Below are 22,399 nucleotides of genomic sequence, written 5' to 3'. Positions count from 1 at the left end.
TCGGATAATGTTCTCGCATTTCTGCCTCTGCCTCCCACGTCCATTCGGATCCCTTCCGATGCTCCCATTGTACCTTCACCAAAGGTATTTCCTTGTTCCTTAGTATCTTCACCTTTTTCTCTAGTATGGACACGGGCCTCTCCACATAGTTCAGGCGCTCATCGACCTGAATATCATCCAACGACACCACCGCCTCCTGATCCATAATGCACTTTCGCAGCTGCGAAACGTGGAAAGTGTTGTGTATCCGACTAAGCTCCTCCGTCAGCTCTAACCTGTAAGCCACCTTACCAACCCTGGCAGTGATCCTGAACGGTGCGATATACCGGGGACCCAATTTTCCCCTTTTCCTGAAGCAGATCACGCCCTTCCAGGGCAAGACCTTCAGGAGTACCATGTCTCCCACCTGAAATTCCAACTCAGATCGGCGTTTGTCGGCATAACTCTTCTGTCGACTCTGAGCGGTCTGCAAGCGTTGTCTAACTTGCTGGATCTTTTCGGTAGTCTGCAAAACCACCTCTGTATCACCCATCACCCTGTGTCCAACTTCGCCTTAACAGACCGGGGTGCGACATCTACGCCCGTACAACTGCTCGAATGGTGGGGCGCCCAGACTGGAGTGATGGTTGTTGTTGTAGGCGAACTCCGCAAGCGGTAGGTGGGAGTCCCAGCTCCCGCCGAAATCAATGACACATGCCCTCAACATGTCCTCGAGGGTCTGAATAGTCCACTCACTCTGGTTGTCGGTCTGTGGGTGGAATGTTGTGCTGAAGTGCAACCGCGTGCCCAGCTCCTCGTGAAACTTTTGCCAGAAGCGAGAGGTAAACCTAACATCCCGATCCGAGACAATGGAGACAGGAACCCCATGGCGCGACACGATCTCCCGAACGTACAATTTGGCTAGTTTCTCGGCCGATGAGCCCTCTCGAATAGCCAAGAAATGGGCACTCTTGGTTAGTCGATCCACGATGACCCATATAGCATCAAATCCCCTTGCCGTCTTCGGTAATTTGGTAATAAATTCCATCGTGATTTCTTCCCATTTCCACATGGGAATCTCTAGGGGCTGCAATTTCCCATGCGGCCTCTGATGCTTGGCCTTGACCATCCTACAGGTCAAGCATCTCTCAACGTACCAAGCTAGTTCCCGCTTCATGCACGGCCACCAATAACTCAACCTCAAATCTCGATACGTCTTGGTGGCCCCTGGGTGAATAGAGAAATGAGACTTATGAGCCTCTTCCATAACCGTCTGCCTAACCCCACCCGTCATTGGGAACCAAACCCAACCACATCGGGTCAATAGTCCTCAACTATCTTTCACGAACTGGGTGTTCTCGCCTTTGATCCTTTCCAGCTTCTAATTTTCCGGGCGGATGCCCTCGACTTGGACATCTCTGATCAAACCCACCAGCGGAGAATCCACTAATATCCTCATTCATACTGCTGGGGTGGAAGACCCTGCTGACTTGCGGCTCAAAGCGTCCGCCACTACATTCACTTTACCGGGATGGTAAAGAATCTCACAATCGTAGTCCTTGACTACATCCAGCCACCTACGCTGCCTCATGTTCAGGTTTGGCTGATCCATGATATGTCTCAAACTCTTGTGATCCATGTAAATGGTACAATAGACCCCATATAGGTAATGTCTCCATATCTTGAGAGAAAACACCACCGCCCCCAACTCCAAGTCATGCGTAGGGTATCTCGTCTCATGTGGATTTAGCTGTCGCAATGCGTAAGCTATCACTCGTCCTCTTTGCATGAGGACCGCCCCTAAACCTGTGATGGATGCATCACAAAACACCACAAAATCCTCAACTCCCTCCGGGAGTGTCAACACTGGAGCCTCGCACAATTTCTGACGGAGGGTCTCAAACGCTCTTTGATGCTCGGGACCCCACCGGAAATCTACTCATTTCCTATTCAGATGAGTGAGTGGCACTTCAATCTTGGAGAAGTCCCGTATAAACCTCCGGTAGTACCCTGCCAAACCCAGAAAGCTCCTAATATCCGAGGGAGATTTCAGAACCTCCCACTGCATAACTGCCTCGATCTTGGTCGGATCGACCAAAATCCCCTCCTGGTTAACGAGATGTCCGAGGAACTGGACCTCCCGTAGCCAAAAATCACACTTCGAGAACTTGGCATACAGTTTTTCCCGTCTCATAGCTCCCAACAGCTCCCGCAGATACTCCGTATGTTGCTCTCGAGTTTTGGAATACACCAAAATATCATCTATAAATACTATGACTGAGCGATCAAGCATCGGTCTACAGACTCGATTCATCAAATTCATGAACAACGCTGGTTCGTTGGTGAGCCCGAACGGCATCACCACGAACTCGTAATGCCCATAACGAGTTTGGAACATGGTCTTCTCCACGTCCTCCTCTCTGACCCTGACCTGATGATACCCAGACCTCAAGTCTATCTTAGAAAACCAAGATGCACCCTGTAATTGGTCGAAGAGATCATCTATCCTTGGGAGCGGGTAACGGTTCTTCACCGTCAACTTATTCAACTCCCGATAGTCGATACACATCCGGTGTGAACCATCCTTTTTCCGGACGAAAAGTATCGGTGCTCCCCATGGAGAACTACTAGGCCGAATGAACTGCTTCCCTAGCAGTTCCTGCAGCTGCGATGACAGCTCCTGCATCTCTGGCGGTGCTAACTAGTACGGCGCCTTAGCAATAGGGGTGGCACCTGGCACCAGGTCAATTCTGAACTCGACCTGCCTTTCCGGAGGTATCCCTGGTAGTTCCTCCGGGAATACATCTGCAAATTCCCTAACCACTGGCACGTCGGAAACCGAAATCTGGTCCTTGGCTCGCGTATCTACCACGTACGCTAGATAACCTGTACACCCATGCTGAAGGTATTGTCGTGCCTTGGCAGCTGAACAAAACCCTGATCCCACTCTGGTGCCCTTTCCATAAACAATCAGTTCTCCCCCACTTGGGGTTCGAACTACCACACGCTGCCCCTCACAGTCGATCATGGCATTGAATCGACTGAGCCAATCCATGCCTACAATCACGCATACCTCCCCCATGGGAATCGGAATCAAATCTATCGGAAATGACACCCCGAAAGTTTCCAAGTCACACCCTCGATAAACTGAAGAAGCAGAAACCTCGTGTTCGTTGGCGATAGACACTCGCAACGGACACTCTAACTCGCCCACTGGTACACTGAACCCCCTACTAAATGTCTACGATACAAAAGACCGACTCGCCCCCGAGTCAAATAAAACCAAAGCATGAAAGGAGTTCACTAAAAACGTACCTAACCATAGGTGCCACAGATAAGAATGCAACAGATATAAAAATAACCAGATAAGGATAGAAACATAGCAGCAACCACATCCGGTGCTGCTCTGGCCTCCTCCGCTGTAAGCTGGAAGGCACGACCCTGAGCCTTTGGAGGCTCAGTCCTGACTGGTCTCCCATCCGTGATCCTCAAAGTAGCCGGAGCTGGAGCCTGCGCGAGCTTGGCGGCGAGTAACGGGCAGTTGGCCTTCAAATGGCCAACCTAATCACAATGGTAACATAACCTCAGACTCTGAACTGGAGCGGCCTGACGACAGTCCCTCGCGTAATGCCCCTCCCTTCCACACTTGTGGCATCCACTACCACCTTGACACACACCAGAATGACCCTTGCCACACTTCCCACATGTGCGGCTCGGCTGACCCCCAGTCCTAGTATCAGCGGTCTTAGGCCGCTTCGACGCCGGCTGAGAATGTGTTGGGGCCTGCCGTTGTTCTCTCAACTGTTGCTCAATCTCCAACTCACACCGTCTGGCGGCCTCCTTCAACTCTAGAAGAGTATCACATCGTTGGGTAGACACAAACTGACGGATATCCGTCTTGAGCATACTCAGATAACGAGTCATCTGGGCCTGCTCTGAAGCAAACTTCGGGCAAAACATCGCCCTCTCGGTGCACATCCGGGTGATCTCCATCACCGACTCCCCCATCCTGTCTGAAACTCAAAAACTCCTGTGACAATCGCTCCCGTTCAACCCGTGGAATGTAACGGGCACGGAAGATATCCCTGAACTGCTCCCAAGTAATAGCAGCTCTCTGATCATCAGAGAATGACCCAGTCGCAAGTCTCGACTAGTCATTGGCCCCCAACCTAAGCAGGTTCATAGCACACCTGACCTTCTGGTCAGCAGGACACGAGCAGGTGAAGAAACACCCCTCCACATCTGACATCCACCTCATAGCCTTGATGGGATCCTGCTGTGACATCCCCATTTTCACGGCCAGAAAAGACCGATTTTTGTTTATGTTTTATAAAAATCAGAGTACTTCTTTTAATAAAAATGTTGCGGAATTTGTTCCCAGAAAAACATGATAAATACGTTTTTAAAACATTTTCGAAGAAACGTATTTTGTTCATTTTAAAACATTTGGGATGTCATCGTTAATACAGAAACATAAGCATAAACAGAACTTACATTTATTTACACTAGTGATCTACATCTCTTTAAATCTCTCAGTGTAATGTGACTTCATATCAACACCTGTGATATAAATAAACTGAGTGGGTCGAATAGGACATTCTCATGCTATAAGATCTTGACTACCCACAGCCGTGATGCATACACTAAACATCTACAGTTATGATGTAAATCCCATATACAAGAAACCCTAGGCTAATAGGTATCATACAATCAGGCCAATCTATCCTGCGATTCCAGAAAATACCTAGCCTAGCACTAGCATGCTGTTCTAACATATCATAATATCAAATAATTGTATGGTATTTTGGGGCTTACTTACAGGCTCCGGCTGAACGTACCCTCTGCATCCTCCATCCTTTATTTTGAAAACCATTTTAAAACTTATTTTTCGAAAATCTCCTTGATTTGAGACTGGATTCACACGAGTGTTCCTCCAATTCACTCAAACCAAGGCTCTGATACCAACTTGTAGCACCCATAAAATTTACGCCAAATTTAAACTTTTAATACTACCAAAAGAGTCAAATAGTAATTGTTTTTACAAAACATTTCCAATTCTTTTATCATCAGAGTGTCCCAAAATAGATCATGAGGATGAGGAGCAGTACGGTCACGCCTTTGCCTTCCCTCTCTCTCCTGAAGTACCTGAAACAATAAACTAAAAACTTTAAACCCGAGGGCTTAGTGAGCTACCCCCAATATACCAATACCACACTGGCAGAAACCATAGCCATAACGATAAATCAAACAGCATACATACTGGGCCATCGGCCGGACTCGTCCGCCCTACTAGGCCTACAGTCTATCTGTATCTATCTCGAGCCTTTGGCATGACTGGTCCGCCGCGTGGGCCTACAGTCTCCCCGGACCGCTCAGAGGGTGTGTTGGCCTTCAGCACAAAGCAGGACCGCCTCAACCCAACTAACCATGTACGCATACTATCATATACTCGCACATACACATAGCAACATATCTATCTCATTTACCATCAATCATAGAGTCTCACTCGTAACTAGAGCATTGACCTAACAGGTCACTAACATACCAATCCTTACGGATCATAAAAGCATAACATACTATCTATACTTATTTCGATCTAACAGATCATAATCATATGTAGCATACCATGACAACCGATCTAACCGATCTCTAGCATAACAACCATCCTAAACAGGATGAATTCTAACATAGCAATAACATAACACCCATCCTAAACCAGGATGAAATCTAACATGGCAATAACAAAGCAACCATCCTAAACCAGGATGTAAATCATAAAGGGTCGACCTTGGTGCCATATACCTTATCGATATAGTGAGGATAACCCACCTCGCAGATGTCGATTCGAAATGCAAACTCCAACTATCGGATCACTTGACACCGGCTCCACCACCTATAACCATAGCACAATATACTCATAAGTTCTTACTCTTATGAGACATACCATAACCTCTTAGTGATTCCTGATCAAGGTCAAAACCCTTAGTCAAGGTCAACAGTCCATGTTGACCTCAACTCGCCGAGTACACTCGGCCACTCGCCGAGTCCATGGAACACATTCCAACTCGCCGAGTCATCGGAGTGACTCGTCGAGTTCCTTCGAATCCTGATAAATCCTTAAGGACACCCGTCGAGTTTCCTCCTTGCAACTCGACGGGTACACACACATGAATATCCTAGGGAAAAGCCATCCGACTCGCCGAGTTGTTCTTCAACTCGTTGAGTTTTATGGTGATCTTCATCGGACTCACCGAGTTGTTCATCCAACTCGTCGAGTTCAATGACCACCTTCATGTGACTCGCCAAGTTCATTCTTGCGACTCGTCGAGTCCATCCAGTCCTTTTTCCATACAGACTTGTTTTGAGCCATGCAGCAGCTCCAAATCACAGATCCAAGCTTCTAGGGCATACTTACCACGTAAAGTTGCAAACTTTACGTGCATGCATTGTTATAAAGGCTCCAAATGTCTATTTTAAGTTCTTAATGGAGCTTCTAGTCCAAGAGGGACTTCCACCACAACCAATACAACAACTTTATGACTCTAGCATCCAAGGAGGGTCCAGATCTGAAGTTACAACTTCAGATCTAGCCCATAGCTCAACATCCCAGCTTGAAAATCCAAAGCCCTACAACTCAACAAAAAGGAAGAAAAGGAAGTAAGAATGGTTCTTTGATACCTTCAAACGATGCTAGCTGAGGCAAAACCCGCTTCCCACTCCTTTCTTGCCTCAATTTCCTTTGCACTATTAGCTTCCTTCCTCTAAGATCTTCTTTTCCAAGCTTCAAACTGTAACACCCCCCTCTGGCACGTATCACAATATTGTCCGCTTTGGGCCACTCGGTACGAGGACTTCCCAAGGGGTCACCCATCCCGGTACTACTCCCGCCCGAGCGCGCTTAACTGCAAAGTTCTTATGGGATCTGCTGCCCTCACGGCTTTAAAACGCGTTGTGATAGGGAAGGTATCCACACCCCATATAAGGAATGCTTAGTTCTCCTTCCCAGCCGATGTGGGATCAGATCTAACCCACTTTCACCCCCCATTATAGGGTTCGACGTCCCTGTCGAACACATCGACCCGTGCCCTGGCTCTGATACCATTTGTAACACCCCCCTCTGGCACGTATCACAATATTGTCCGCTTTGGGCCACTCGGCACGAGGACTTCCCAGGGGATCACCCATCCCGGTACTACTCCCGCCCGAGCACGCTTAACTGCTGAGTTCTTATGGGATCTGCTGCCCTCACGGCTTTAAAACGCGTTGTGATAGGGAAGGTATCCACACCCCTTATCAGGAATGCTTAGTTCTCCTTCCCAGCCGATGTGGGATCAGATCTAACCCACTTTAAAAGTGGGTTAGATCTGATCCCACATCGGCTGGGAAGGAGAACTAAGCATTCCTGATAAGGGGTGTGGATACCTTCCCTATCACAACGCGTTTTAAAGCCGTGAGGGCAGCAGATCCCATAAGAACTCTGCAGTTAAGCGTGCTCGGGCGTGAGTAGTACCGGGATGGGTGACCCCATGGGAAGTCCTCGTGCCGAGTGGCCCAAAGCGGACAATATTGTGATACGTGCCAGAGGAGGGTGTTACAAATGGAATCAGAGCCAGAGCATGGGTCGATGTATTCGACAGGGACGTCGAACCCTATAATGGGGGGTGAAGGTGGGTTGCACCTAATCCTACATCGGCTTGGAAGGAGAACAAAACATCTCCTTATAAGGGGTGTGGATACCTTCCTTGTCACAACGCGTTTTAAAGCCGTGAGGGCAGCAGATCCCATAAGAACTCTGCAGTTAAGCGTGCTCGGGCGGGAGTAGTACCGGGATGAGTGACCCCCTGGGAAGTCCTCGTGTCGAGTGGCCCAAAGCGGACAATATTGTGATACGTGCCAAAGGGGGATGTTACACAAACCCACACCAAGGGGCACACACACGAATTAGGGTTTCAAGGGCTCTCAAAGACTGCAAGGAGGCCCAAAGGAGGCTGAGGCTCCTTTAAATAGGGATGGAAACCCCGGGATTTAGGGTTTCATCTGCCAGCTCCTACTCGTCGAGTCCCAATAGTGGACTCGCCGAGTAGGTCACCAAACACGTGTTCTCACCTCGCTGCTACTCGACGAGTAGGTCGACCAACTCGTCGAGTAGTGCTTCATCCAGAAATTCTTAATTAATTAATACCTGAGGATCGGGGTGTTACAAATATTTTTTAAGATAAAAAACTTAATGAACTCTCTCATTCCATTTCCCTTCCATTCTCTCTTTCTATCTCCATTGTAGTCATTTTACAATTATAAAATTTATTACCTATCACATAAACTAATTTAATCATTTTTACAAGATTTCATTTTATTATGCATAAACATTTTAAAAATAAAATTTTTTAAAGATTTCATTTTATTATGCACAAACATTTTAAAAATAAAAAATTTTAAATAAGCAAAATCCGAAACAACCCATGGTGTACTTTGAACTATAAAAATAAAAATAAAAATAAAAATAAAATTTTTAAAAAATAGAGTTATAGATAACAGGGTGATTATAGGAACACGTAGATGCAATCCAATCCAACACTCAAAAACCTATGGCTTTGGTTGATGCATGAAACCCCTATTTCCTTCACATAAAAATCAAACCCATTTCCCTCAAATTCAATCGCTTTTCACACGATTCCCCAATATTTATACACTTGATTGATCGAATTCAAGAAAACCTCTACCAAAAAAAAAAAAACTCAAAAGCTTCATTAATGGCTTCCGCCACCAATACTGTTCTTTCTTCCAATTTCTTTGGCTCAAATGTCTTGCTCTCAACCCCAACGCCTAAAACCCACAAAACCTTAAGGAATAGATTCGTAATCCCGCAATCAATTCTTAGCAAAAAACCCAATTCCTCAAATGATTTCAATTTTCAATCGAAAGCCACTTTAGCTGCTCTGCTATTCTCTTCAATCACAACACCACAAGCCTTAGCGGACACCAGTCCACCACCACCACCGCCACAAGCCCCACTTCAAGCTGAGTTAGTTAAACAAAACCCATCAACAAATTCTTTACCGTTTTCACAATCGAATGTTCTCACTGCACCAAAACCCCAGGCCAGTTCCGACCTTCCTGAAGGTAGCCAATGGAGATACAGCGAGTTCTTAAATGCAGTCAAGAAAGGGAAAGTCGAAAGGGTTAGATTCAACAAAGACGGTGGCGTTTTACAGCTCACCGCCGTGGACGGCCGTAGAGCCTCCGTAGTCGTCCCAAACGACCCTGATCTTATCGACATCTTAGCAATGAACGGTGTTGATATATCAGTGTCAGAAGGTGAAGCCAGTAACGGCCTTCTCGGGTTCATTGGCAACCTATTGTTCCCATTGTTAGCCTTCGGTGGTCTGTTCTTCTTATTCCGCCGATCCCAAGGAGGCGGCGGTGGACCAGGCGGCCTCGGCGGACCTATGGATTTCGGAAGGTCAAAATCCAAGTTCCAGGAAGTCCCAGAAACCGGCGTTTCTTTCGCAGACGTCGCCGGAGCAGATCAAGCTAAACTAGAGCTCCAAGAAGTCGTTGATTTCTTGAAAAACCCAGATAAGTACACAGCCCTCGGAGCTAAAATCCCAAAAGGGTGTCTCCTCGTGGGACCACCAGGAACCGGGAAGACCCTTTTGGCTAGGGCGGTGGCCGGAGAAGCTGGTGTGCCATTTTTCTCATGTGCTGCATCAGAATTCGTTGAGTTATTTGTGGGTGTTGGTGCATCTAGAGTTAGGGATTTGTTCGAAAAGGCGAAATCAAAAGCACCTTGCATTGTGTTCATTGATGAAATAGATGCAGTCGGAAGACAAAGAGGTGCAGGTCTTGGTGGTGGGAATGATGAAAGAGAACAAACCATTAATCAATTGTTGACAGAAATGGATGGTTTTTCGGGTAATTCTGGTGTCATTGTTTTGGCTGCTACTAACAGACCCGATGTTCTTGATTCTGCTTTGTTGAGACCTGGGCGGTTTGACCGACAGGTGACAGTTGACCGGCCTGATGTTGCTGGTAGAGTCCGGATCCTTCAGGTTTGATCATATCCTTTTTATTGTGTCATGAAATTAGTCAAAAAGAAAAAAAGTATCTGAAGTTTCTTATATGTTGCACAGGTGCATTCAAGGGGAAAATCACTTGCAAAAGATGTGGATTTTGATAAGGTTGCTAGGAGAACACCAGGTTTCACAGGAGCTGATTTGCAAAACCTGATGAATGAAGCAGCCATTCTTGCTGCTAGACGTGACCTTAAGGAAATAAGCAAAGATGAGATATCAGATGCTCTTGAGAGAATCATTGCTGGCCCTGAGAAGAAAAATGCGGTTGTTTCAGAAGAGAAAAAGAAGCTCGTTGCATATCATGGTAACTAAACTTTTAACATTCCTGTCTTTCTACTCTTCTCTTCCCATGATAAACAACTAAAGGGTATTTTAGACATTTCATATCATGGTAACCAATTATATATACCTATCTCTCTACTTCTCCCGTATCATATCACCGTAAACACACATATGTACCTGTCTCTCCTTTTCCCCTTCACATGAAAACCAGAAAGGAGAAAGGGTAGTTTAGACATTTTGATAAGAAACGTGCTTGTGAAAAGTCATGTTCTGCGATTTTGATAAAGTTCAAACGGAATTTTCCTTTTGTTGAGTGCCTATTATCACAGTACCTGTTGACCTTATGCTTATGATCTACAAAAGGGTATTTTAGACCTTTTTGCATAACATGGTGGCTGGACATTCTTTACTTTTACACCCTATGTTCTCTCCTGAAACTCCATTGTTTTATTCTCTAGAAAGTAGTATAGCGGCTATAGCCAAAAGCCCAAAAGTACCTATTTGTCTATTACCTTTTATCACTATAAGTCTATAACTATGATCTTCTGACATTAGAAAAACAAGGATAATTTAGACATTTTGCTAAGAGGAAAATATCATTGTAACGAGAACATGTTTTACCTTTTACGCCCCCTATCTTGTGAGAATTGTGTTATTCCATTGTATGAAAAAAAATTCAAGCTAAATTACCTATTTGCCCATTACAGTCCTTTTAACGAAGAAAGGTAGTTTATAACTTTTTTGCTTATTGTGAGATAGAACACCTTGCTTGTAACTAATCCGTGTAACACTAATTTTGGTCCTCAAGGGTATTGTAGTCATTAATTTACTAGGAACAAAACACATTTGTCAATATAAATTCTAATTAATTGTGTTGAATTTGCAGAGGCTGGACATGCTCTAGTTGGTGCCCTAATGCCCGAATATGACCCTGTAGCAAAGATATCCATCATTCCTCGTGGTCAAGCAGGTGGTCTTACATTTTTTGCCCCAAGTGAAGAAAGACTCGAATCTGGTTTATATAGCAGAAGTTACCTTGAAAACCAAATGGCTGTTGCACTTGGTGGAAGGTACAATACATACTTATGTAGTTCTGAAAAAGACAGTTTTGCCCCTACCAGCCATATTTGGTTCTGGATAGTTTTTAAGCCTAATTAGGACTCCATATGACACCATCAACCATATTGTATAGGGTTGCGGAAGAGGTTATTTTTGGAAAAGACAATGTTACAACCGGAGCATCAAACGACTTCATGCAAGTTTCTCGTGTAGCAAGGCAAATGGTTGAGAGATTTGGATTCAGCAAGAAGATTGGTCAAATAGCAATTGGAGGTGGTGGTGGAAATCCCTTCTTGGGTCAACAGGTATCAAACAATCCATCCATTTGTACATTTCGATAACATAACTTTCAAAGATATTAAAGTTATTGAAGTCGGGCTTTCTCTTTTTTTTTTTTATATAGATGTCATCCCAAAAAGATTATTCCATGGCAACAGCAGATATTGTAGACGCAGAAGTACGTGAACTTGTGGAGAAAGCATACATTAGGGCAACCACAATCATCACAACACAAATCGACATTTTGCATAAACTCGCCCAACTTCTAATGGAGAAAGAAACAGTCGATGGTGAAGAATTCATGAGCCTTTTCATCGATGGGAAAGCTGAACTCTACATCCTAGATTAGGAAAATTTGTGCAATTTATATGTAAAAACATAAGTTTGACAAATCGATGTACATTTTCTTCACACATTCGGGATTTTAAAAAAAGTAAAATAAAATAGACGGGATTTAAATAATCTGATCTCGTTATAGCACGACTATTTTACGACAACAATATTTGATTTCTTTTTTTTTTTTTTTTGATCAACATTATTTGGTGCGTTTTTTGTCTTCAAGTAGGAAAATTTGCGCAATTTATATGTAAAAACTTAAGTTTGACAAATCGATGTACATTTCCTTCACACATTCGGGATAACAAAAAGTAAAATAAAATAGACGGGATTTAAATAAAATCTTATCTCGTTATAGCACGACTATTTTACGACAACAATATTTGATTTCTTCTTTTTTTTTTTTTTTTTTGGATTGAGATTATTTGGCGCGTTTTTTATCTTCAAGAGTGGCGGCTTCGTTTAGCATGTCGACTGCGTCTTTGTGCATGTCGAGTTTGGCGAGCGCGACGGCTTGCATGTAGAAGGCGGTCGACCAATCGGGTAAGACACACTGTGCTTGCATGGCGTCTCGGAGGGCGGCATCGGGTTGATCGCACATGAGGTGGCATAGACTGCGTCTTGCGTATACGGTTGGGGATATCATTGTGCCCACATCAATGAACTACATGTACAAATATAACAATTAAAAATCATGTAACAAATATTTGAACACATAAGCAGTATTAGACAGACTTTCTAGGGCTATTTTCGATTACATCTTTTGCATAGACAAGAGAGCAGACCCCTGTCACACTTGTTCCAACGTTTTTCAAGGGGTTAAAAATGTGATTTTGTGGGAGATTAGTAGCAAGACATTTTGTATCTCCTATAGTGGAGTGTTAACGAAACTAAAAGTAGGGATGAAGTTTTATGGTATCAACAAAGGTTAAATGGAAGAAATAACAACATACTTTTAATTTTCTTTTCCTTATTATAGAATATTTCTTTTATTTTTTAATATTTATAGCATTGTACTTTGAAAATTCTATCCAATCATTGCCATGTCATCTAAATAAATAAAAAAATGTCAGTATTATAATTAAGTTGATTTTTCAAAATACCAAGTCATAAGAAAATTTTTTAAGTACAATGCTAAAACTATATAAATTTTTTGAAGTACAAAGCTTTGATAAGAGAAAACCCAAAAGTGGTGGAAACAAAGTGTTAAATGCAAAAAGTTTGGTTAATTTGCTTATAATAGTGTCTTTCATTTCTTCCTGGATACAACATTGTGCTTAAAAGATTTCACTATAATTGGGTAGATTTGTCAAAGTACAAAACCTTGACAAAAAAGTTGAAAGCATAATGTTATTATAGAAAAAAGTGAAAGAAGAATGCTATAACAAACAAACAAATTAATGTATGTTGCTATTTCTTGAATTTATCACTAGAAATAAAGCAAAAATAAATACCTGGGAATAGCAATCGATGGCTGTTCTAAAATCTTTATCACGAAAAGCAAGATCCCCACGCTTTCTTGCCTCCAGCATATCCCTCATTTGTTGTGTCCACTCTTGAAAAGACAGCTGAAACAAAAAAATATATATATATTAATTTCACAAAATCAATAAGTTGAATTTTTATCAAACTAAAGTTAAAATATTATGATCACCTCATTGGTGCCTTCATCATCTTTATAATGTGTCATCACTAATATCTGGTGAATAGCTGTCAGATCCATTCTTGAACATGCATCACCCATTGGAGAAAGAGGGTGTGGAGGGGTTGCAGGTGCTTCTTCATGTTTTGGTATCCCCAGCATTTGATAAGAAGGAACCTATAAATATTTTTTTTTTCAAAAAAAATATCATTACAATAAATAGCTAAATTCAAGAAATCGCAATGTCTTTTCTTTTGAGTGTGTATTATATAGCATTTTACTTCCATTTCTTTCTACTACAACATTGTATTTTGAATAATCTACTCCATTTTGTTTGTGTATTATAGCATCCTGCTTCTATTTCTTTCCAATAAATAACTGTAGTTCCAAGTTTTTTTTATTTATAAATTGTAATTCGAAAATCTACCTAATAATAGAATTGCACATATAGTTTTTTTTTTTTTAATTATAGGATTGAAAATTTCTTTGTATTTGGATGATATTGCTATAATTAGGGTAGCTTCTTCAAAGTACAGCGCTCTAATAGGCAAAAGAGTAAATTACATGAATGGTCCCTATGGTTTGAGGTAATTTGCACGTTTGGTCCCTAACTTATTTTTTTAACTCGGAAGGTCCCTACTGTTTGTTTTTGTTACGCGTTTGGTCCCTATCTTACCTAAAAAGACTATTTTTCCCTCGATTTTTTAATTTATTTAAATAAACACACCCCAACCCCAGTACCCCAACCCCTCACCTTACCTTACCTACCCCACCATTTTTCCCTATTTGAATAACAGTCTTTTTAGGTAAGACAAGGACCAAGAGCATAACAAGTAGGGACCAAACGCGTAACAAAAACAAATAGTAGGGGCCTTCCGAGTTAAAAAAATAAGTTAGGGACCAAACGTGCAAATTATCCCAAGCCATACAGACCATTTGTGTAATTTACTCTAGGCAAAAAAATAAGTGAAACTATAATAAACAAAACAATTAAATGAGATTGCTATTTCTTGCATTTAGCCCTAAATTATATGATTTTATCTAATAGAACAATCAAGAAGGGTGTAACCGCAGAACCCATTTGACTCATTTCCTTTTAGCATCCTAATTTTAATTCTTCCTATTACAACAATATACATTGAAAAATCTATCCAACTATAGCAACGTCATCCAAATAAAAAAGTAATTTTCACTTTTATAGTTGGATGGTTTTTCAAAGTACAATGCTTTAATAAGAAAGAAAACTGAAATAGGTTTCAAGTATGTTGCTATTTCTCTAGTGAGACATAAAGAGAAAAGTAGGAACTCACATCTAATTTGTTTTGCAATGGAGCAAGTGTGGCAACCAAATCTTTAGTATTTGGTCGTTCCCTTGGTTCATACTGCAAACATCGTGAAGCAAGATCAAACACAACCGTTGCTTCTTCAGTTGAAAAGTTACCCTCTAAATGTGAATCCATCAAAAGAAGAATGTTTTTTCCTCGTATCATTTCAAGTGCCTACAACAATATCATATCTCATTCATTAATCGAAACTAGAGGAAGTAATGGAATCGTGTAGGATCGGAATCGGAATCGGAATTACTTACATGACTTGGTGGAATATGCTTTCCGCTCAGAAGATCCAAAAGTACAGTCCCAAAGCTAAAACTAACACTCTCTGGCGTCACTCTCCCTACAAAAGAAAAAAAAAAAAAAAAAAAAAAAAAAAGGTCAATTTAATCTTCAAAGCCAAAATTCACCAAAAATTTTTGGTGATGTGTGTGGGTGAGTGGGGTGGGGTGGGGTGGGGGGGGGGGGGGGGGGGAAGGGGGAGAGGGGGTAATACCATTTCTAAGATACTCGGGAGGAGTGTAAGCAAGATTTGTGCTGTAACTTTTTCCATCTCTGCTATTTTTCATCAACCCAAAACACGAAAGCCTTGGATCACCATTCTGCAACATTTTCCAATAAAATTATCAATTTAATTCAAACAAAATATAGAAATCTTTTTTTTATAAAATAAAATAAAAATACAGTACCTCATCAAAGAGAACTCTATAAGCATTCAAGTCATGATACAATGGACGACCTTCAGTACTGCAATAATCCAACGCCTCAGCAATACAAAGAGCGACACGTAAACGCATTGCCCATTCGATCGTTTGATTCTCCCCTGTTGAAGACAAAGGCAAACAGAAAGGTTAAATTACTTATATGTCCTCGTAGTATCTATAGTATTACTTTCTAATAAACAGAATTCACCAAACATTCAACACCACTTCCTACAACGTATTTTATTACATCTGATTATGATTATTCATAAGCGGATAAGCCTATGACAAATGAATTCAAATTTAAAATTCCGACATTATTTTGAGAATGGAAATGGGAATTGTAAGATGGAATTATAGTTATGAATACATACAGTGAAATAGATGTTTTGCTAGAGTATCATTAGGCATATACTCTGCAACAAGTAGCCTTTCGTCTCCATCACAGCAATATCCAATCAAATTAGCCACCCGATTATGCCTCAACTTTCCAACCCCCCATGCTTCATCCTTTCAAGAAAAAAAATATCACAATTATTATTCTCAACTAATACATGTGTCATTAAAAATTATTCAAGAAAATGAGGAACAACAAATAAAAAGAATTTAACGAGTTTGAGTTGCTATGATGTTTGGGTAACCTACTTCTATTTATAATTATTAGGGTTAATTGACTGTTATAGCAACCAACAATGAACTATCTCAATTTTACTAATTTGGGTAACAAATTATTCTATTTTCCAATTAGGTTTATTAAACTTGGGAAAACTGGTTAATTGGATCATTTGGCAACAGTGATTTTGAATATTTGGTCAACAAATGCTAAAACCTAATTGCCATATAAATGCTAATTAAGTGACATATTACATAGAACCAATATCAAGTCATCACTTATAAGGTAACTACTTCAATTATAACTACAGAAAATTGATTATCAAAAGGCAAATTACTTATATACCCTAATCTCGTCTATTACTTCCTTAAATAACCAGTATTTGCCCAACAATTAACATTATGAAGAGATCAAATTAGCTCATTTTGATTATTCAATATCATATAACTGCATCCTAACACATTCTAAGCTATATATACTTGCAATGAACAAACAAACTATACCCTAAAAACCCTAAAATTTCAAGTAAAGCTGAAAACTTCAATCACCCAAATGCGAACTCATTCGTAACAGCAAGAACCAGTTGCGCAAGCTTATTCAACCACATAATGTTATTCTAAAGGAGAGCCAAATAACTGTAAACCCTAACCTTTCAAATAAACAGTAAACCCTAATGCCCGAATCAAAGCAACAATAATAAATAGAAATCGATACCGCAAACTGTTTCGGATCAGGCCACGCCATTTTTGAAAACTTCTTCACAGCAATCCACCTCCGATTCTGAAGCCGGCCCTTATAAACAACATTCGGAGCTTTTTCGCCACTTTCAGAAACGATAAACTCTGAACTGAAGTTATTAGTTGCAGCCTTCAAGTCCGCCAGTGAGTACTCAGAAAACACAGGCACGCCGCCACCATCTCCGGCGAAAGCAGCACCTTTTCCGTTCGATGGCGAGTGACGCTGAGTACTCTTGTGAATATTATCTTTTTCTGATGTGGGTTCTTTCGAAAAACACGAACTACAACAACCCATCACTCCAAAACCTCCCAAAAAAAAACTTGAATCTTCTGAAAACGGAAGCTCCGTTCTTTATCAGTGAACAGCCATATTCACACAAGAAATTATTGTACTCTAAAAGGACATAAAATGTTGATATGTAGATGAAATTTTGTTTTTTACTTGAGTTTTTTTAATTTAATGAGAGGAAAATACACAAAGATTCAGATATTGAAAAGTTTGGAGGCGTCTAAATGTATACATGTTGTCGTGTGGATAGAGAGAGATCTGAAAGTCGGTAAGAAGATGAAAGTGGAAAAAAAAAAAAGGCCGTGACCCATATACAGTTCTTGAATTATCTCCGCGGAAAATCCTAAACCTTGTCGACTACAGGTTTTACATATAGATTCCGACAAATTAGATGAAAAGTGTAAGATACGAGGAAACTAAGAATATATATTTTATGTTGCTTATTTGACTATAGTTTATGCTAATTTACATTCATCATTCATGGACGTGTTTATGGGAAAGTTATTTTTCACTTTGTTCAAAAGTTTTTTTATTAGTCTCTAAATGTAAAATGGTTATTTTGTCATCATTTAGTTTTCATGTTATTTATTTTTTATTAATGTTATATAAAAATTAAGTATAACCCACTTAATTTTTATATAACATTTATAATAAAATTAATAATTAAGTGTGTCACACTCTCCGATCACACCTAGGGTTGTGTTGCAATGTGGTCTTCCGGATACGTGGTAGACAGTTGTCAGCAACCTTTCCTAACGAGCAATCAAAAAGACATGCTGCAAAAACAAGACAAATGCTATGTTAGAAAGTCATACTGAATGTTGGACCTCGATATTACTTTCTGATGCCTAGGTTAGATGTCGATTGAAGTCATGAACAAAATTGCAAGAGATCCATGTTTGGAGAACGTTACCTTATCATTGTGTCTTTGAAGGCTTTTATAGGCATCTCTATATTCCTTGGTACAAGGTTTTACCCTATAGCTTGTGTTACACGGGTAAAGACAGCTAGGTTGTGTGTATTGTTTTATATTTTACTATTGTTAGGATCTTGTACTTGTGTGCAACTTTGGGGATATGTCTTATTTCCCATTTTTTGCTCATTGTGTATTGGTGTTGCCTTGTGGGTCAATTACTTTGGATAGTTGCACTTTGTCGTTTATAAATTGATCTGTCATGGTAGGGTTGGTGTTGGTCTGGTGGGCTAAACGGTTGGATCTGTATGCTCAAGAATCATTATTGGGTCATGTTACTAATAACATATAATCCTATAAGGTCATACCTTAATCAAGTTGGTATTAATTTGTAACATCCCAAAATACGACCCAAATTTTTTTGTTTAATAATTACTAAAAACATCATGTCAATATCATAAAAGAAAACTCGTACGTCAATATCTCAAAACCATAGCAAAGTATTACGAGAAAACTGTATCAAATCATATCTATGAAAAGCTAAAACAACTCCCAGGACCAACTGAAGCTGTGGTGTGTGCGATGCCATCAACCCGAGCTCTTCCCTTTACTTGCGGAAGTACCTGAAACCAAAACTGAAACTGTAAGCACAAAGCTTAGTGAGCTCCCCCAAGCTACCACATACCATACAATAACATATAACACATATTGGGCCTTGTCCACTGCATCGGACCAAAGTCCGGAATTAACGAGGGCCTTGCTCTCTGCATCGGACCGAAGTCCGGGACTAATTGCATCGGACCAGAGTCCGGAACTGACTGGGACCTTGTCCCCTGCATCGGACCGAAGTCCGGGACTAACTGCATCGGACCGAAGTCCGGAACTAACTGGGCATAACATAGCATAACATAAACATATCAACTATCATAAACACATAAAATGCATACTGCATCGGGTCGTAGCCCGGAACACATAACACATAAACCTTGTCTGAAACACTAAGGCATCAAACATTCTAACTACCGCATCGGACCGAGGTCCGGAAACTACTACTAATTAAACGGGCCGACATTGTGGCCTTAGACCCGTTCCTACTGGAAGGAAACGCACCTCGTAACGCTGACTGTCGAGGTACTAACTCTGAAACTGTGTGACAGCTGCTCCGGAACTCCCCGGCTACAATTTCCATAAACACTAAGTCAAATACTGATAGCTAATCTTAGGGTAAAATGACTATTTTACCCCTGGTCAAAGTCAACTTCCTGGTTGACCGGACTCGCCGAGTTGCCTTGCCAACTCGCCGAGTCTCTTCCATATGTTCTAGTTTTATACCTGTTCTACTTGTCAAGCTTAGCAAAGACTCGACGCGTTCTTCTTCTATGCACACCTACTGAGTCCAAGTTCATCCGACTCGCCGAGTTAAAGAACAACTCGTCGAGTCTAAGGCAATCTTCATCGGACTCGTCGAGTTGCTCATCCAACTCGCCGAGTCCACGGCTATCTTCATAGGACTCGCCGAGTCCATCGTTTTACTCGACGAGATCATCCAGTCTTTTTTCATACAGACTTGATTTGAGTCATGCATCGGCTCCAAACCACAGATCTGGGCTTCTAGGGCATGCTTATCACGTAAAGTTGCAAACTTTACGTGCATGCATAGCTTTAGGGGCTTCAAATGTCCAAACTAATCCCTTAATGGGGTTCTAAGCTCAAGAGGGTCCTTAATCATGGATGTGACTGAAACTTAACACGTCTAGAAGGTAATGAGAGTCCAGATCCGAAGTATAACCCAACCATAAGGTTCCTTTACCAAGGATTTGGGGGTTTTAGGCTTAAAAGCAACAATTTAGAGACAAACAAGATCTAACAGATCAATAACCAAGATGGAAGCTTTATTACCAGAATGGATGGCCACAATTAAATGTATTCTAGATCTAAGTCCCCCTCCTTGACCTCTTCAACCTCTCCCTTCTTCCACTTGCTCCAATGTGCACCAAAAGTCCCTTCACAAGGCAACAATCACTCAAACTTACCAATGGAGGCTAGGGTTCGATAAGGAATGCTCTGAGGGTGATGGAGGCTGAGATGGGGCAATAAGGACGTTTAAATAGGTTGCAAATCTTAAGGATTAGGGTCTCCTTCTGATTGGCCTACTCGCTGAGTCCATGCATGGACCCGCCGAGTAGATCACTTAAAGCACGCATCCAACTCGACATCTACTCGACGAGTTAGGGCTACAACTCGCCGAGTAGCTCTTCCCAAAAGAACATTTAATCAAAATAAATACGTACCAGGAATGGGGCATTACATTATTGAATATTTATTAAGTATTTGATAGTAATAAATAAATTCAGCTATTGTATTTAATTGGAGAACAATTATTGTTTTACGAAAATAATAATAAAAAAAAACTAGTCATAATATGATATGGTATCATATAATAAGTCATGTAAAAAGTTTTGGACACTTTGGCTTACAATGGTTTAGTTAATGGACTAGTCTTTGGTTAAATAAGCTAGACATAATTTTTGTCTTCTTTTGTTGACCATATGGTTGAATTTTTTAAGCAAGCATGTGACTTACTTGTCAACAACTTGTCAACTTCACATCTTACATCCATACCTTGTCCCTTGTTGCTTTTATGTTTTATGATACTTTAGAATATTATAATTAAAAGGGCTTACTTTGCATGGGCTATAAAAGGAGGGTGTTTGCATGAAGGTGTAGGGAGTTCCTTTATGTAACATCCCAAAATTTAAGACAAAAAAAATTCATTTTTAATTTAGTTATTATAAAACCAACAGTATAAGAAAACATCCATAATAACATCTCATGTCAAAACCAAAGTGTTAATAATCCAAACATGTTATCATAAAACAATATCAGAGTGTAATCACAAAGATCTCATGTACAGAAAACATAGTGTGATGCACTGCGATCGTCAGCTCCTTTCCTTTGAAAACAAAGTACCTGAAACCAAAACTGAAAACCGTAAGCACAAAGCTTAGTGAGTTCCCCCATCATACCACATACCATACAAATAACATATTGTCAGGCATATCGGGGTGCCCGACCTACCCCTGTTAGGCATATTTGGGTGCCCGACCTACCCTGTTGAGCATACTGAGGTGCTCAACTGTAACAACCCAATAATACAGTCCAAAAATTTCTTTTTAAAACATTACTTAAATCATAATTGTCAAACCATAAATAAATCCTAACATAATTCAGAGTGTTAATTCCAAAACATATTTCCATTATCATAGTAAAACATCCTAGGCTGACTAATCAATGGTGTATGCCATGCGATCACCCCGAGCTCTTCCCTCCGCTACCAGAAGTACCTGAAACCAAAACTGAAAATCATAAGCACGAAGCTTAGTAAGTTCCCCAACCTACCACATACCCTGCATAATCACATATTGCATACATTGGGCCACGCCCTCTACTTCGGGCCTCGCCCACTACATCGGCCCCACCGATCCCAGGTCCCGCCTGTCTTCGAGTCCCGCTCGGATACAAATCTGTTTCTCTTAGGCCCCACCTATCTCTGGGCCTCGCCCGCTCAATACATACTACATATAACAATGGCATATAACACATAAACTGAGCATACCCTACTGCATTCCTGTACTAAGGCGTCGTCTGTCTTGGGCCTCGCCCCTGACCTGTTACTAGTGAGTCATGGAACCCCGTCCAAGCTCCTGCTGTAAGTGAGATACAAACCCCTGCCCACACTCACTTCACTCCTATCTCGGGCCTCGCCCCTACTCTGCTACTAATGAGGTATGGAACACCATCCACTCTCTATTATTGGTGAGATACGGGACCTCACCCACACTCACCTCCCTACAAGGCTCATACATGTTTCACACAGAAAACAAGTATAAACTATCATGTAAACCGATCCTTGGGCACCCGCCTGCTAACATTAGACCTTAGTCTTGAATATCATACTAACATACAGTGCCTAGGGCTAACCCCCAGGTCTTCCTACTCATATCTACATGGGCCGACATTGTAGCCGTAGACCCATCCACAAAAAGGGAAAACTCACCTTGCACTGCTGAAGCTATGACTGATACTATTCTGACTGCTATCTGATAACTCCCCAACCGCTACTCCAATAGCTCCCCGAGCTTCAATATCAATATAACACTTAGTG

At 41.3% G+C, this 22,399-nt stretch overlaps 2 protein-coding genes across 2 annotated transcripts; one reads left to right on the top strand and one right to left on the bottom strand.

The window, feature by feature from the left end:
• Positions 1-8,563: 8,563 nt before the first annotated feature.
• Positions 8,564-12,134, top strand: LOC145030678 (ATP-dependent zinc metalloprotease FTSH, chloroplastic). The gene is made up of 5 exons (XM_078979073.1): positions 8,564-10,028; positions 10,110-10,356; positions 11,221-11,404; positions 11,527-11,698; positions 11,797-12,134. Exons 1-5 carry the CDS (start codon positions 8,730-8,732, stop codon positions 12,019-12,021), a joined length of 2,127 nt encoding a protein of 708 aa, XP_078835199.1. The 5' UTR covers positions 8,564-8,729; the 3' UTR covers positions 12,022-12,134.
• Positions 12,135-12,234: 100 nt separating this feature from the next.
• LOC145030680 (serine/threonine-protein kinase BSK1-like) lies at positions 12,235-17,624 on the bottom strand. Its single transcript, XM_078979074.1, has 9 exons — positions 17,010-17,624; positions 16,057-16,192; positions 15,671-15,804; positions 15,478-15,583; positions 15,239-15,324; positions 14,961-15,149; positions 13,663-13,827; positions 13,463-13,576; positions 12,235-12,672 (listed from the first exon to the last, which is right to left on the bottom strand). The coding sequence occupies exons 1-9, from the start codon at positions 17,325-17,327 to the stop codon at positions 12,430-12,432; spliced, it is 1,491 nt and encodes a 496-aa protein (XP_078835200.1). The 5' UTR covers positions 17,328-17,624; the 3' UTR covers positions 12,235-12,429.
• Between the last annotated feature and the right edge of the window lie 4,775 nt (positions 17,625-22,399).

The sequence above is a fragment of the Lactuca saligna genome, chromosome 2 (assembly GCF_052625555.1).
Source record: "Lactuca saligna cultivar CGN05327 chromosome 2, ASM5262555v1, whole genome shotgun sequence".
NCBI lineage: Eukaryota > Viridiplantae > Streptophyta > Magnoliopsida > Asterales > Asteraceae > Lactuca > Lactuca saligna.
This window is presented reverse-complemented; position numbering and strand designations above follow the sequence as displayed.